Genomic DNA, 12,780 nt, shown 5'->3' with positions numbered 1-12,780 from the left:
AACTACAACAACAAAGAATTCAAATATTGTGTGTATACATAGGCAATCAAAAGTGCAGAAATGTATAAATATATAAAATTAGTTATTATCTATAGGGTGATAATCGGTTATGTTACACCAGATAGAATTCATTTATTCATATTGTCAAAAATTGTTTGCACACCTATAAATTTTCTACAACTTTCAGAATTTAAAAATATAATACAGAAAATGAAAGGCACAAATAGTTCAGAAGTGTACCCTAGCAAGATATTTTTATTTTTATTGTTGCCCATTTCAAAGTCTTTAACAACTTTTTTCTGACAGTTTCCTTCCTTTTTATCATTTTATTCTTAAAAATTATTCTTGATCACAAAAAGGTGTTTTATTAGATGTGGAATAATTATTTCCATAAGTGCAGCAGAGTGTTACTTAACCATATAACCATGTAATTTGAGCATTATAGCAACTAATTATTTCAAAATTTGGAAAATGAAAAGAAAAAATATATCTCATTCTTTTCCTGTATGAACTCTATACCTTAAAAAAACAAAACTATTGATGAAGGAAAGTCTCTGTCTATAGATGTATTCCTACTAAGAATCAGACTAGCATTATTTTGGAAACTATAATAAACTAATTTAAGAACCTTTTCCATCATCAGAAATGACTGTTGGGACATTTGCCTTGCATGCTCAGAAACCTTGAGTTTGATCCCCAGCACTGCCTCTCCCCAAAAGCTGCTAACATCACACAAAGACAATATCTACCTTTTATTAGTATGTATTAGTATGTATTTGGTCTAGATGTAATCACCAAACCACCAAATTATAAGACACGCAGATGCTAGACAAACAATAAGTGATAGAAGGCTACATTAGAAAGTTTAAGCTGCAGAAAATTCTATGGGACAAATGGTTTCTTTGATAACTTTCAAGGAAACAAAAACAATAAAGGGAGAAACTCATAGATTAAAAGCTGCCTAAGATTTAGAACAAACCACTTGTACTCTGTTCACTATATCCTATGTAAGCTGTTTCAAAATGAAAAATATGGGAATTACTTGGGGAAATGCAAACTCTTGAACATTTGATATTAGTGAATAAGTATTATGGACAAAACAGTATTTTGATTATATTTTCAAAAAGTATCATTACTTTAGAAGCATACATTACCATTTGTAAGGATGAGATTCTATTTGCTGCAAAATATTCTGGAGGGGAGGGACAAAGAAACAATTGGCCATGAGTGATTAATTTTTGAAGGTAGGTGATGAAGACCTGGAGCTTCATTATACTATTCTCTCTGGTTTTGTACATGTGTGGAATTTCCCGTAATAAAATGGAAAAAAAAATAAACTTACAGTTCTTCTAATGAATATATTTTTTCACATGATTTTCTCCATAATTTATGACTACTGAGACTATAGAATGTAAAGAATTTTCAAGTCTAGCTTCTGAAATATTTTAGCATAATAGGTTTCAAGTAAAAATCAGAGCAGCTTGCTATGGCTTTTCACAAAGTTTACCTTTTCTATTTAAGTTAATGTGCATTGAAATGTTGGACATAATAATACTTTCCTTTAAAACACATGTTATTAACATAATTATGTGATCAATCAAAAGCCTTCTTAAAACCAAGTCTTTTTTCTCTAATCCTCTCCAAATGAATAATCAATTTTTTGTTTGGTTTATTTCCAGATAACCTTTTTCATGCTGCTTTCTGCAGTGTGTGTAATGCTGAATTTGGCTGGTTCAATCCTTTCCTGTCAGAATGCTCAGCTAGTCAACTCCCTAGAAGGCTGCCAGTTGGTGAGTAATGAATGGAAACCTTTATTCACAGAGGTCATAGCCTTTGATTTTTGATTTTGCATGAGAGCTATTTAAAAATAATTTTATTGTACTTTTGAGTTCTTATAAACTTTCAATTCATTCATCAGTTTTCTGTTTGTTTAAGGAATTTCAGTGAAGTTTATTCATTTCTATAAATTCCTCCAATTAAAACTTATTCAACCTTTAAATCAGTTACTAATAAATGTATTTTATTTTATTAATTTTGCAGTACTGGGTCTTCAACCCAGGTTTCACACATACCAAGCAAGCAATCTACCATTGAACTATATCCCTAGACCTAATAGTATATTTTTAAGGACCTCAGTGTAGTGCTATTTTGCAATAAATGTCTTCAGTGACTATTATATTTTAATATTGGTTGCATTAATTTTTATTTGCACTGAATTTTTAAAAATCATTCTTACAAGTAAATTTTAAGTGCTTGACAATGAGTGCATCAAAACAATATAGTTCTCAGTTTTTCAATTAAAAAGAGAATTTTTTTTAGGAAATTGTAGACAGTATGCTATGTACTTTGTAAAGGGTTTGTTTATTGGATAAAACTGGCCCTTTAATTTTGAGGCACACTTAGAGCACTTGCCCTGAGTTTGATCCCCAGTACCTCCAAACAAAAGAGAATAAAACCACAATAACTCATAATTGCAATGTATTCATCTGGCTGGGACAGCATCTGAAGTGTGTATGGTGCACTCAAATATGGATCTTCTTGGACTCCTGATTGGACTGTGATTCCTGAGTACAGGAGCATTGGCATTTGTTTCTTTATCTTAGAGACAACACCAGGTTCCCTTTCAGAGCCATGTTGGTCTACAGCTGCACATGTACCTGCTCTGCCCTATTGGCTGTGGTTCTGAGAAGTCGGTAGTGAATTGCCAGAAGTTTTTCTGAAGCAAGGCCATGCCTCCTTGTCCATTCTCAATGCTGAAGCACCTACTGAGTTACAAAAAGTAATTGTTGGAGCTTAATATTGTTATTTTCTGTTTGATGTGGCCTAGAGAACACTGATCAGATTTCACCCAATACCATGTGCACAGAAGTTTCCTCTGTGTGCTGCAGTCTTCCCTGTTGATTACTAAAGGCTGGCTCAACATGAATCTCCATCTCTGTCAGAAGGATGACATGCCATTCTGTATCCATAACTTGGTCATCCTCTTTATTCTAAATAGTAGGTGTCACAAATATGGTAAAATATGGTGGCCTATATATAATGTCTTTAGTGACTATATATAAACAAATAGAAAGGGATTGGCTATTTGTTCTGGGACTCTTATTTTCCAGTGCAAAGCCCTGTATGAAAGAAGCAAAGTGAAAGGAATGAGGCGAGGCCCATATATCATGCCTAGTCCTTAAGAGTTTCCCCCTCATTGATCTTAATTTCACTACCTTGTTGCTGCAGGAAAGGATAAAGAAGGAAGATCTTGTTTCCTCTGTTCCTTCTGTCTTCAGTACCCCCACAAATCAGTGAAAAGAACATCATAACACCCACAGATGTGCACACCTTTGCACTCTCCAGCATCTCTTTGGTTAGATGGTAATTGGAATCTTAAGTATTTATCCTACTTCGAGCTTGATCCTAGGTGTCTCTCTGCCATGGCTCAAACAAGGCCAGTAATTTCAGAGCTTCAGACCAGTATCCTCACTTGCTTAGGGGCAATGCAGGCAGTAGAAAGAGTTCTGGATTTGGAGTTAACAATCTACAATGGAAGCCATGGCTTCATGACCTACTATTAGGTGACTTCACATAAGCCGCCTTCTCTCTTAACTTTCTTTTCATGTCCTGTTACACATGTTTACCTGTCTGAGGTTTTTTAATAGGCTATTAAATTAGATAAAACCTATAAAACATGATAGATTAAAAGTATGCATTTTCCTGTTACAAAAATTACATGAAAATTCAGAAAACAAAACACACTCATAATTCTTTCACCTAGTTTAATCCATCTTTTCTTTATCATAGTTTTAATCCTTTAGCTTATATTGGACAATTACATTTCCTGTATATTATTGTTTGCATTTTAACTTTATTTTTTGACACAAAAAAGATTTTGATTTTTTTATATTCAAACTTAGCAATGTTCTCCTTTCTGCCATTACCTTAGAGTCATTTTGAAGAAAACCTTTTCCTTCCCAAGATCGTTTCACCCCAGTCATCACTGGTTAAGGGGTACTCTTATTTTTCGATAGTAACTCTCCAGTATTCAGAAATATATTTGACAAATTGAACTTTTTTCTCCCCGCATGGTTAGGCAGTTTTCCTAAAATCATTTTCTGAGTAACCTAGTACATCCTTTGTGATATGAAATACCACCTGAATCATGAAGAGTCCTATGTATCAAGCAACAATAACAGAACCAAAGTTCTTTTTTCTGAGTTTTTATTGATTTTACTTTTTCTAAATATATGACAGCAGTGGAAAGCATTACAATTCTTATGACACATATAGGGCAAAATTTTTTATATCTCTGTAAATAAAGAATGTTCATGCCAATTTATGCCTTTATACATGTATTTTGTGGTTTTTTTGCATTATGATTCTTAATACACATATATACCACAATTTTTCATATCTCTGTTTGTATACATAAGGTTAGGTTTGTTTATATATGTATATATGGGGCCTATAAAATAACTGAGGGATCTAGAGACCAATCTTAGAAACTGGTTGCTAAGGAAGCTTCTGTTGGTTCAGGATTCTTAATCAGAGAGAGATCTTTAGCAGGAACCCTGAAACCCACAAGATACAGTTCTGCAGAAGAGAGCAATTCCAATGATTCTTAACCTCTTGATCCATTTGCTTTTGAGTCAAAGTCCATGGAAGACACAGTTGAGGAGGGAGCAATCTTTTCTAATAGCTGGTAGGGCACGCTGGACCCTACCCATCCATCCCAGATTTTAATCTACTTCCTAAAAATTTGTTTAGTCATCTAAATGAGCTTAGGTTTTTTTTTTTCTTTTAGTAAAGACTCAGAAGGAATGAATTTGAGATTTGACTTGGAATCATGTTATATTTATACCTTACCTTGAAGGAAAATTAACATCTAAACACTGTCATGTTTTCCCATACAAGAACATAGCATATGCTTTGGTTTATCTAAATATTTTTTAAGTTCTTCACTCTAGTTTTTGTTTTTCTTTAAAATACCTACTACATTTCCATATGGTTGTATAGTATTTGTATCTTTTCACTCTGTGTGATTTAAAATTAGCTAGTTTCTCTCCATCAAAAGTAAATACAGGGCTGGGGTTGTAGCTCAGTGGTGGAGCGCTTGCCTTGCACATGCGAGGCACTGGGTTCCATCCTCAGCACCACATAAAAATAAATAAATAAAATAAAGCTATTGTGTCAATCTACAACTAAAGCAAAAAATATTTTTTTTTAAAAAGTAAATACAGGAAAAATAAAATACTTTTTAAAAAATAACGCCCAGGATTGAATCCAGGGCCTTAATGCATGCGAGACAATGTTTCAACCACCAAGCTATATCCCCAGCTCTAATTTTTAATATATTTTTTTAAAATTTTGAGACAGGCTCTCACCAAGTTTCCCAGGCTGGCCTTGAACTTATAATCATCCTCCTTCAGCCTCCTGAGCGTCTGCAATTACAGGTGTGTACCACAGCACCTGGCAAAAGTAAATTTTTTTTTTCTAGACTTTTAGGACCTCTCTCTTCCAGAAGTAGCCACTGCTAACTTGTTTAAAGAAACTCCCCAGTCATTTTCTATGCATATTTTTGTGTATATATCACATGGGGGTCCACTCTGCACATCATTAGTCATGTTGCTTTTGGCAGTCAACCATGTAGCTTGGTGACATTTACACATCAACACTTGGAGATCTTCTTGAGTATTACAGAACAGCAGAGAATTCCACTGAATGGATGCATGATAATTTATTTAACCACCCTCTTAAGGTTGGAGATGTTTCTAGTCTTTTGCTGAAATGAACATGGTTGAGAATATTACCCTTTGCATACATTCATTACTCAACCAGTATTGAATGGTACTGGCACTGCTGGGGAGCTGGCCCAGGTGCTGAGTGTGTATTATTGAAGAAGATAGGAATGTGCAAACCAACCTAGAGAAGAAATTAGCAAGAGGGTCCTTGAAGTCAATGCATGTGCATCCACTTTAAATTTATAAGATTATTCCTAAACTGTCCTCCCAATTTGAGGCACCATCTTACACCCTTGCCAACAAAATGGGGTTGTGCCTGATTACCCAGATCTGTGCACACTTTTATATTACCAGAATTTTTTTGTCTTTGCCAATCTAACAAAAATTTAAGATTTTATTATATAATATTCATTTCTTTAATGAAAGTGAAGTTGATCATCTTTATGTTGCATATATTTCATTACCTATTAATTGCCAGTATCTGTATATTGTCTATTTTTTCTCTTGGGTTGATTTTTATAATTGATATATAAATACACTTCCTATATTAAGAAAACTGGCCATGGTTTCACGTGTTGCAGATACATATTTTTTCAAAATTTATTGTTAGCATTTTGAGGTTTTTAATGGTTTTCTTTCTGTGGGAAAGTTTTTTTATTTATTCTTAACATTTTACACTTATGGTTTCTGGGTCATGTGGTTTTCCTAGAAAAGCCTTTCCCACTCTAAGATTATAATTTTCTCACTTTCTCCCCAGTATTTTAGGATTATGGTTTTTTAAAAAAACCTTACAAATTTCATGCATCTGGGATTTATGTTGTTATAAATATCAGAACATGTTTCTAATGTTAAAAATATACAGGTAGACCTATATTTTTAAGTTTAGTATTAAGTATTTGAAGTATTTTGTTCTGGTGGGTACATTTTTTAAATTGGTATTTTATATTATAGGAGGCTACTTGTGGTATATGAGATAGGATTTTTTTTATTACTTCTACATCATGGTACTTGGAGTTGAATGTACAATTGAACCTTTGATTCCATAATAAATAATTAAAATACTATCTCCCACCTTCCAGGGTTTGGGGATCTTGTTTTGTTCTGTCTAGTGGCATTGATTAAATCTGTTAAAATAGTGTTAGATAATGGCACTTCCTCATTCGCTTCTTTCTCCTGAAGTTCATGGGAACCTCTTAATGACCCACTGCCAAGTATGATGCTGAGAGATGGTCTGTTAGTCTATCTAACCATGAGCTACAGAGGACAGAGGACAGGAGAAACAGCGGGGGCAGCATCTCCACGTCACCTGGAGACCAGTGTCTGCATCTGCCCTGCACCCACAGGGAGTGTGCGCTGTTCTCCCAGATGACAGTCGCCCAGAAACCACAGCCTCAATTTCCCACAGCTGTTTTCATAACACTTTGGGGGTCACAGAGGCCCAGGTTATGTGTGGCAATGCACAGTTATGGTCCAGGTGCACTCTACACAATAGCCAAGTGAACTGGACATTCCGGAGATCTCAGTTCTAGTGTCCAAGGAAAGAAGCAGTGACATGAGAACATAAGACTTTCAGGTCATTTTTCCAGGCAACCTTATACAACCCAGGCCTGATGTACCCTTTACTCTTTTTGAGGGTTTATGGAGTGAAAGATTGACTAGCAATGGTATTTTATTTCATCCATGATTTATTCCTGACTTTCTCAAGATTGCTCTTGATTTAATAAGAGGTATGCTATCAGCTTCTAAGAGATGCCCTTTTTAATATAAGGCATTTCCTTTCACCTGACTTTCTAAGATTTTATTTTTTAATCAAGATGCTTGTAAATTTTATCATCATCTTTCCAACATCTGTGAAATGATCCTATGACTTTCCTGCTTTGATTCATTAATGCAGTGATTTACATTAATAGATTTCTTAACACCGCATCACCTTTGTACCACAGAAACAGGCCTCCTTGGTCCTGATGCTCTTAAGGTACACATATTATGCTGCATTTATTTTGCTGATATTTTATTTAAGAGTTTTGCATCCAAATTCTTAGATGAGATTGACTCACTGTTTGTCTTTAGATGCTATCCTTGTCTAGTTTTCATATCTGAATCATGCTTAGTTTTCAAAATGAAATAGGTTATATTCAGCTAGTCCTATGCTCTGACACAGTTTAAATAACCTAGGAATTATTGAGGGTTTTTTAATTTGGGGGAGTTGATTTGGCTGCTTTCAAAATTTTTTCAGTGATCATTGTGCTATCTGAAGTTTTCCTTATATTTTAAAGTGATTTTTGTCTTCCTAACACATGTCTTCCTAACACTATTTCACATGGGTTTTTCTGATTTTTTTATTTTAATGCTATAAAATGGACATAAAACTTAATATCATTTTATAATTTAAAAATAAACCTTTTAGCAAATGTTTGGAGTTAAAAGTAGACTATTGATTGCCTAGAGCTTGAGAAGAAATGGGGAGTTTAGGAGAAGGGTACAGGGTTTCTTTTGGGGGTAATGAAGATGTCTTAACATTGATTGTGGTTGTATGACTCTGAATATTCTGAACACCTATGAACTATACACTTTAAATCAGTGAATTGTATCTTAATAAAACTAAAACCTTTTTCTTAAATAATTACTTGTACATCAAAATTTTGTTTTCTCTCTGTTGAGCTGAAGTATCTCTTAAAGTTGTTTTTCCCCCAAGAAATAACCATTAGTTTTATTTAACAAGGTTTCTTGATTATGTTTTTATCTTATTAGTCTTTTCTATTTGGCAGGGGGGTGGGTACCTGGGATTGAACTCAGGGGCACTCGACCACTGAGCCACATCTCCAGCCCTATTTTGTATTTTATTTAGAGACAGAGTCTCACTGAGTTGCTTAGTGCCTCACTTTTGCTGAGGCTGGCTTTGAACCTGCAATCCTCCTGCCTCTGCCTCCCAAGCCACTGGGATTACAGTCGTGTGCCACCATGCCTGGCCCTTTCTATTTTTTTAAGACATGTTTTGTTCATTTTCTACCTTTCTCAGTTGAGTGACAGTAGCAATATTGTTTTTATAGCTTTTATTATTTTTATAGTTTGCAGTTTTTCCTGTGGGTGCTACTAATACACAGTGCTCTGATTGAGTTAATTCTAAATAGTTTGTAAATTTAACTTTTACTTTTCTCTTTAATGTAAGCATTGCTTAAATTAATGTTCTCAGCTTCTTGGGTGGCTAGGCTTTTTGTTCTTTTGCTCTTCTTTGTCCCATGAAAATATATGGCCTCTAATTTCTATTTTTTATAACCTGGTAAAATTTTCTGTACTTTGTACAGAACTAGTTTTGGAGTATGTTTTGCAGGTTTCTGTTAAGAACGAAAACAAAACATATATTTTCCATTTGTTGGGTTCAGAATTCATTCAGTTGTGTGTCTGTCCCTGGAGAGAACTTACTATAAGTTCACTCCTCGCTGATCTGACCCCACCTGTATCATAAGCTGAGCTAGGGTAGGGTACCTTACCTTAGGCTGCTCCCAGGTGCTTCCCCACAGATGCTCTTCCTCCTGCCAGGTACACCGAGGCTCCTCAAATCCTCTAGATTTCAGATTCAGTGCTTTGGTGCTTTATAAATGGCAGAGCCTTTCTTCATTGCCCTTTCTTGAGAAGCTGCCCACCTGTGCTGTTCTCTCATTTTTTGGCCTCATTTCCTTCAAGTGCTGTCATTTCCCATGACTCCCTCTCTGCCAGAGCTGCACAAAGCAGAAGGCCACAGCTGTGTGGTGCCTTGTCATGCATCCAGGCCTGCCTGGAACCAGTGCTGGCAGGGAGCACATGCAAGGGACTCACTCAGGGAGTGCATCCCAACTGTTCCTTTCCTAAGAACCCCTATAGGAAGTTAAAAAAAAATCATTTTGGGATTTTAAATAAACATACTGATTTAGTTAAATTAATTATATGAAAATGCATTGGCTTTTTTTTTTTCAAATACCCTTTAAATGCCTCACTGTGTTCTCTTTAATTTAGGGCTTCATGGACATCAAAACATGACAGCATGAAATTTGTTTAAATCCTTATTTTTAATGACCTAATTCTTTCAATTCATTCTGCAGAAGTTTTGGATTTACTGTCATACTTTTCTTACTGAGTCTTTAAATGAAAGTATAATAGAATGCTTTTCAAATGTAATTTGACATAATCTAGAGCATTATATATGTTGGTAAGTATTCTGTCTTGAATGAAATGACACTAGCTTCTCTTTCTTTTTAAAATATGGAACAAAATATAAATTGATTCTCTTTAGAAAATATGCAAGTAACACTAAGTTTGAAAATGACTGGAAATCTCTGTCTTCACCTCCCATTCTCTGTCACATGGGCAATTACTTCATAATATATGAAGGTCTTTTTTGTATACATATGTACTGATGCACATGTACATATACATACCCAAGCATATAATTTTATTTTTATACATGTAAATTTATACTCTTTACATTTGTATGGGACATTTTCCCCTCTCTATGGTATGTTTTAGATATACCATGTAAGTATAAGTAGGGTGTCTTTTGTTCTTTCAAATATAGCAGGGTATCCTTACCAGAGTGTACTATATTTACCTGTGCTGAGAAGTGTTGAGTCATTTCCATTGAATTTCTATCATAAGCCTGGGCTCAGTGAACACACATTCTTCTCATTATATCTGGTAAATTTGGATATATAGTCAGACACTGTTTTTTTTAATAATTAAAACCTCCAACACTGTAGTATAGACTAACCTAAAATATTTGTCCTACTTGGTATTGTCACCAGAATTAGAATTAGAAATGGAGGTGAAAATTATACAAAAGACATATATTTGACTCATTTTATTATATGTTCAGACATAAGCTTAAAATGTGCTTTTGATTATTTTTATTCAAAAAGAAAACTATCTGTTGCATGGGAGTGATGATGGTGATGGTTGCTCCCTGTATTGAGCACCTGCTGTGTACGGGGCTGCTTTTAACAGTTTACATGAGTTCATTTATTTACTCCTGGAAAATTTGAATAGGAAACAGTTATTATTTTGTCCCTGTTTATAGGTAGGTAAACTGAGACCTGGGTGTTAAGTAATTGTACTAAAGTCATGCAGCTAGCATATGCTGGTATCATAATCCAACTTGTGCTCTTAACCACTAGCGTATCATTGCACTTCTGTTTTTTAGAGCACTTGAACTTTAGAATTATGCTAACAATTAAGAGAGGTGAGAATATGAATCCCTGAATCATGGAGGTAAAGAATATTTCTTTTTATTTTTGGACAAAATAAGTATTTGGATACATGGGAGAAACTCTCTTATTTAGAAAAGAGTGATAAGGAATCTCAGCCAACACTTCAGTGTTGCAGCTTGCAATTTGTAAAGAGCATGGGCACTTTTTTCCCAGCCTCATCAAGCAGGCAAGTGGGGGAAAAGATGTTTCCCTGTGAACAAATAATTGCATGAGTTATATTGTGTTTACCCATTGCTACATCAGTGATTTTCTGATCCCATGTTGTTTTTAATCAGATTCGTCACATTGTAGGGACAGTGTGGTCTCTCCTTGTTAGCAGTAAAGCATGAGTGCCCTGATCTGCCAGTGCCTAAGATCCACACACTAATTGGATGTCTCTAGTCCTGTCCAAGTTTTCTGGTGTATACCTGTGTCCCCTAGAGCAAAAGAGGGGTTGTCCAGAGCGATCTGACACCTATATAGGCTTTGGAAGAAAAGCTACTTGCTGCCTTCTTTCTGTCTGTTTTTCTGATCCATGACTTGATCTCAGCCTCTCCCTGGGGTGTGCCTCCCATGTGAGATGTATAATTTCTGCTAGGTGAAGTTGCCCCCTTCCCTAACAAGTAATTAGCAAAGGACTTTTCCTACAACCCCAGGAACCAGTGATAAAAGACAATCAAGTATCTGGTGGCAAAGGAAGAAGTCGGGAAGTGCTTTGTTTTTATAATTTTCACCTTAACCTTATTTCCAAGTCCATCCAAGATGGACAATGGGTTATGGTTTTGTGGAGAGACTGTTTTCTCCCTTGTTGGGGTATGAAATTTCTTGAAGCAGGAATGTGTTAGAGCAGGTTGGTATTGTTTGTAAGAGTGGTTTATTAAATGATCAGTTTTGAAAAACAGCTTTAGGAGATGTCACAAATCACACAACTCACAACCTGCCCATTTAATTCCATGGTTTCTAGGATATTCACAGATATTTGCAAACATCATCATAGTCAATTTCACCTTAGAAAGAAACCCTGTACCTCTTAGCTATAACTTTCCTTCCCTCATCCCAGTCCTAATGTACTTTCTGTCTTTATAAATTTCCCTATTCTCAACTTTCAATGACTGAAGTCACTTAATAGGTAGTCTTTTATGACTGGTTTCTTTCCCGGAACATGTTTTCAAGGTTCATGTCTACTGTAGCATGTATCAGCACTTCTTCATTCTTTGTATGCCTGGATAATACTCCATGGTATGAATAATACCCCATTTCGCTTATTCATTCATCTATCCATGTACATTCATTTCCCTAATAACTAATGATTCTCAGCCTCTTTTCATGTCCCATTTGTATATCTTCTTGGGAGGAATGTCTGTTAGGTCCTTTGCCTATGTTAAAATTGAATTGCCTTTTTATTATTGGGTTTTAAGAGTTCCTTCTATATACTTGAAACAAACTCCTTATTGGATACATGATTTGCAAATATTTTACTCTGTTTTATAGGTTTTCTTTTCATATTCCTGATGATTTTGTTTTACTTACTTACACATGACAGTACAGTGATCTTGACATATCATACATTGAATCAGATGGGATATAATTTCTCATTTTTCTGAGTATTCAGGTTGCAGAATCATATTGGTCATGCAGTCACATATATACACACAGTAATAATAATGTCTGTTTCCTTCTACTATCCTTCCTATCTCCCCAACCCATCCCCTCCCCTCCCATCACTTCTCTCTACTTAATCTAGGGTAACACTATTCTTTTTTTTTTCTTTCTCTCATCTTCATACATGTATTTTGTATAACAATGAGGTTCTCCTTCCACCATCCATGCAATTC

General features: G+C 35.1%; 1 protein-coding gene across 1 annotated transcript in view; it reads left to right on the top strand.

Moving 5' to 3' along the window:
- Entrep2 (endosomal transmembrane epsin interactor 2) overlaps positions 1-12,780 on the top strand; it is a 420,764-nt gene that overhangs the window by 319,097 nt on the left and 88,887 nt on the right. The window contains exon 3 of the mRNA XM_046435750.2: positions 1,680-1,790. Within this exon, the coding sequence (XP_046291706.2) occupies positions 1,680-1,790 (111 nt within the window). The remainder of the gene's footprint in view (positions 1-1,679; positions 1,791-12,780) is intronic.

This window comes from Marmota monax, unplaced genomic scaffold (genome assembly GCF_021218885.2).
Source record: "Marmota monax isolate L192 unplaced genomic scaffold, Marmota_monax_Labrador192_F-V1.1 WCK01_AAM20220418_F8-fsc00005, whole genome shotgun sequence".
Classification (NCBI taxonomy): domain Eukaryota; kingdom Metazoa; phylum Chordata; class Mammalia; order Rodentia; family Sciuridae; genus Marmota; species Marmota monax.
Note: the sequence above shows the minus strand (reverse complement) of the source record. Positions and strands in the feature narration are given on the sequence as shown.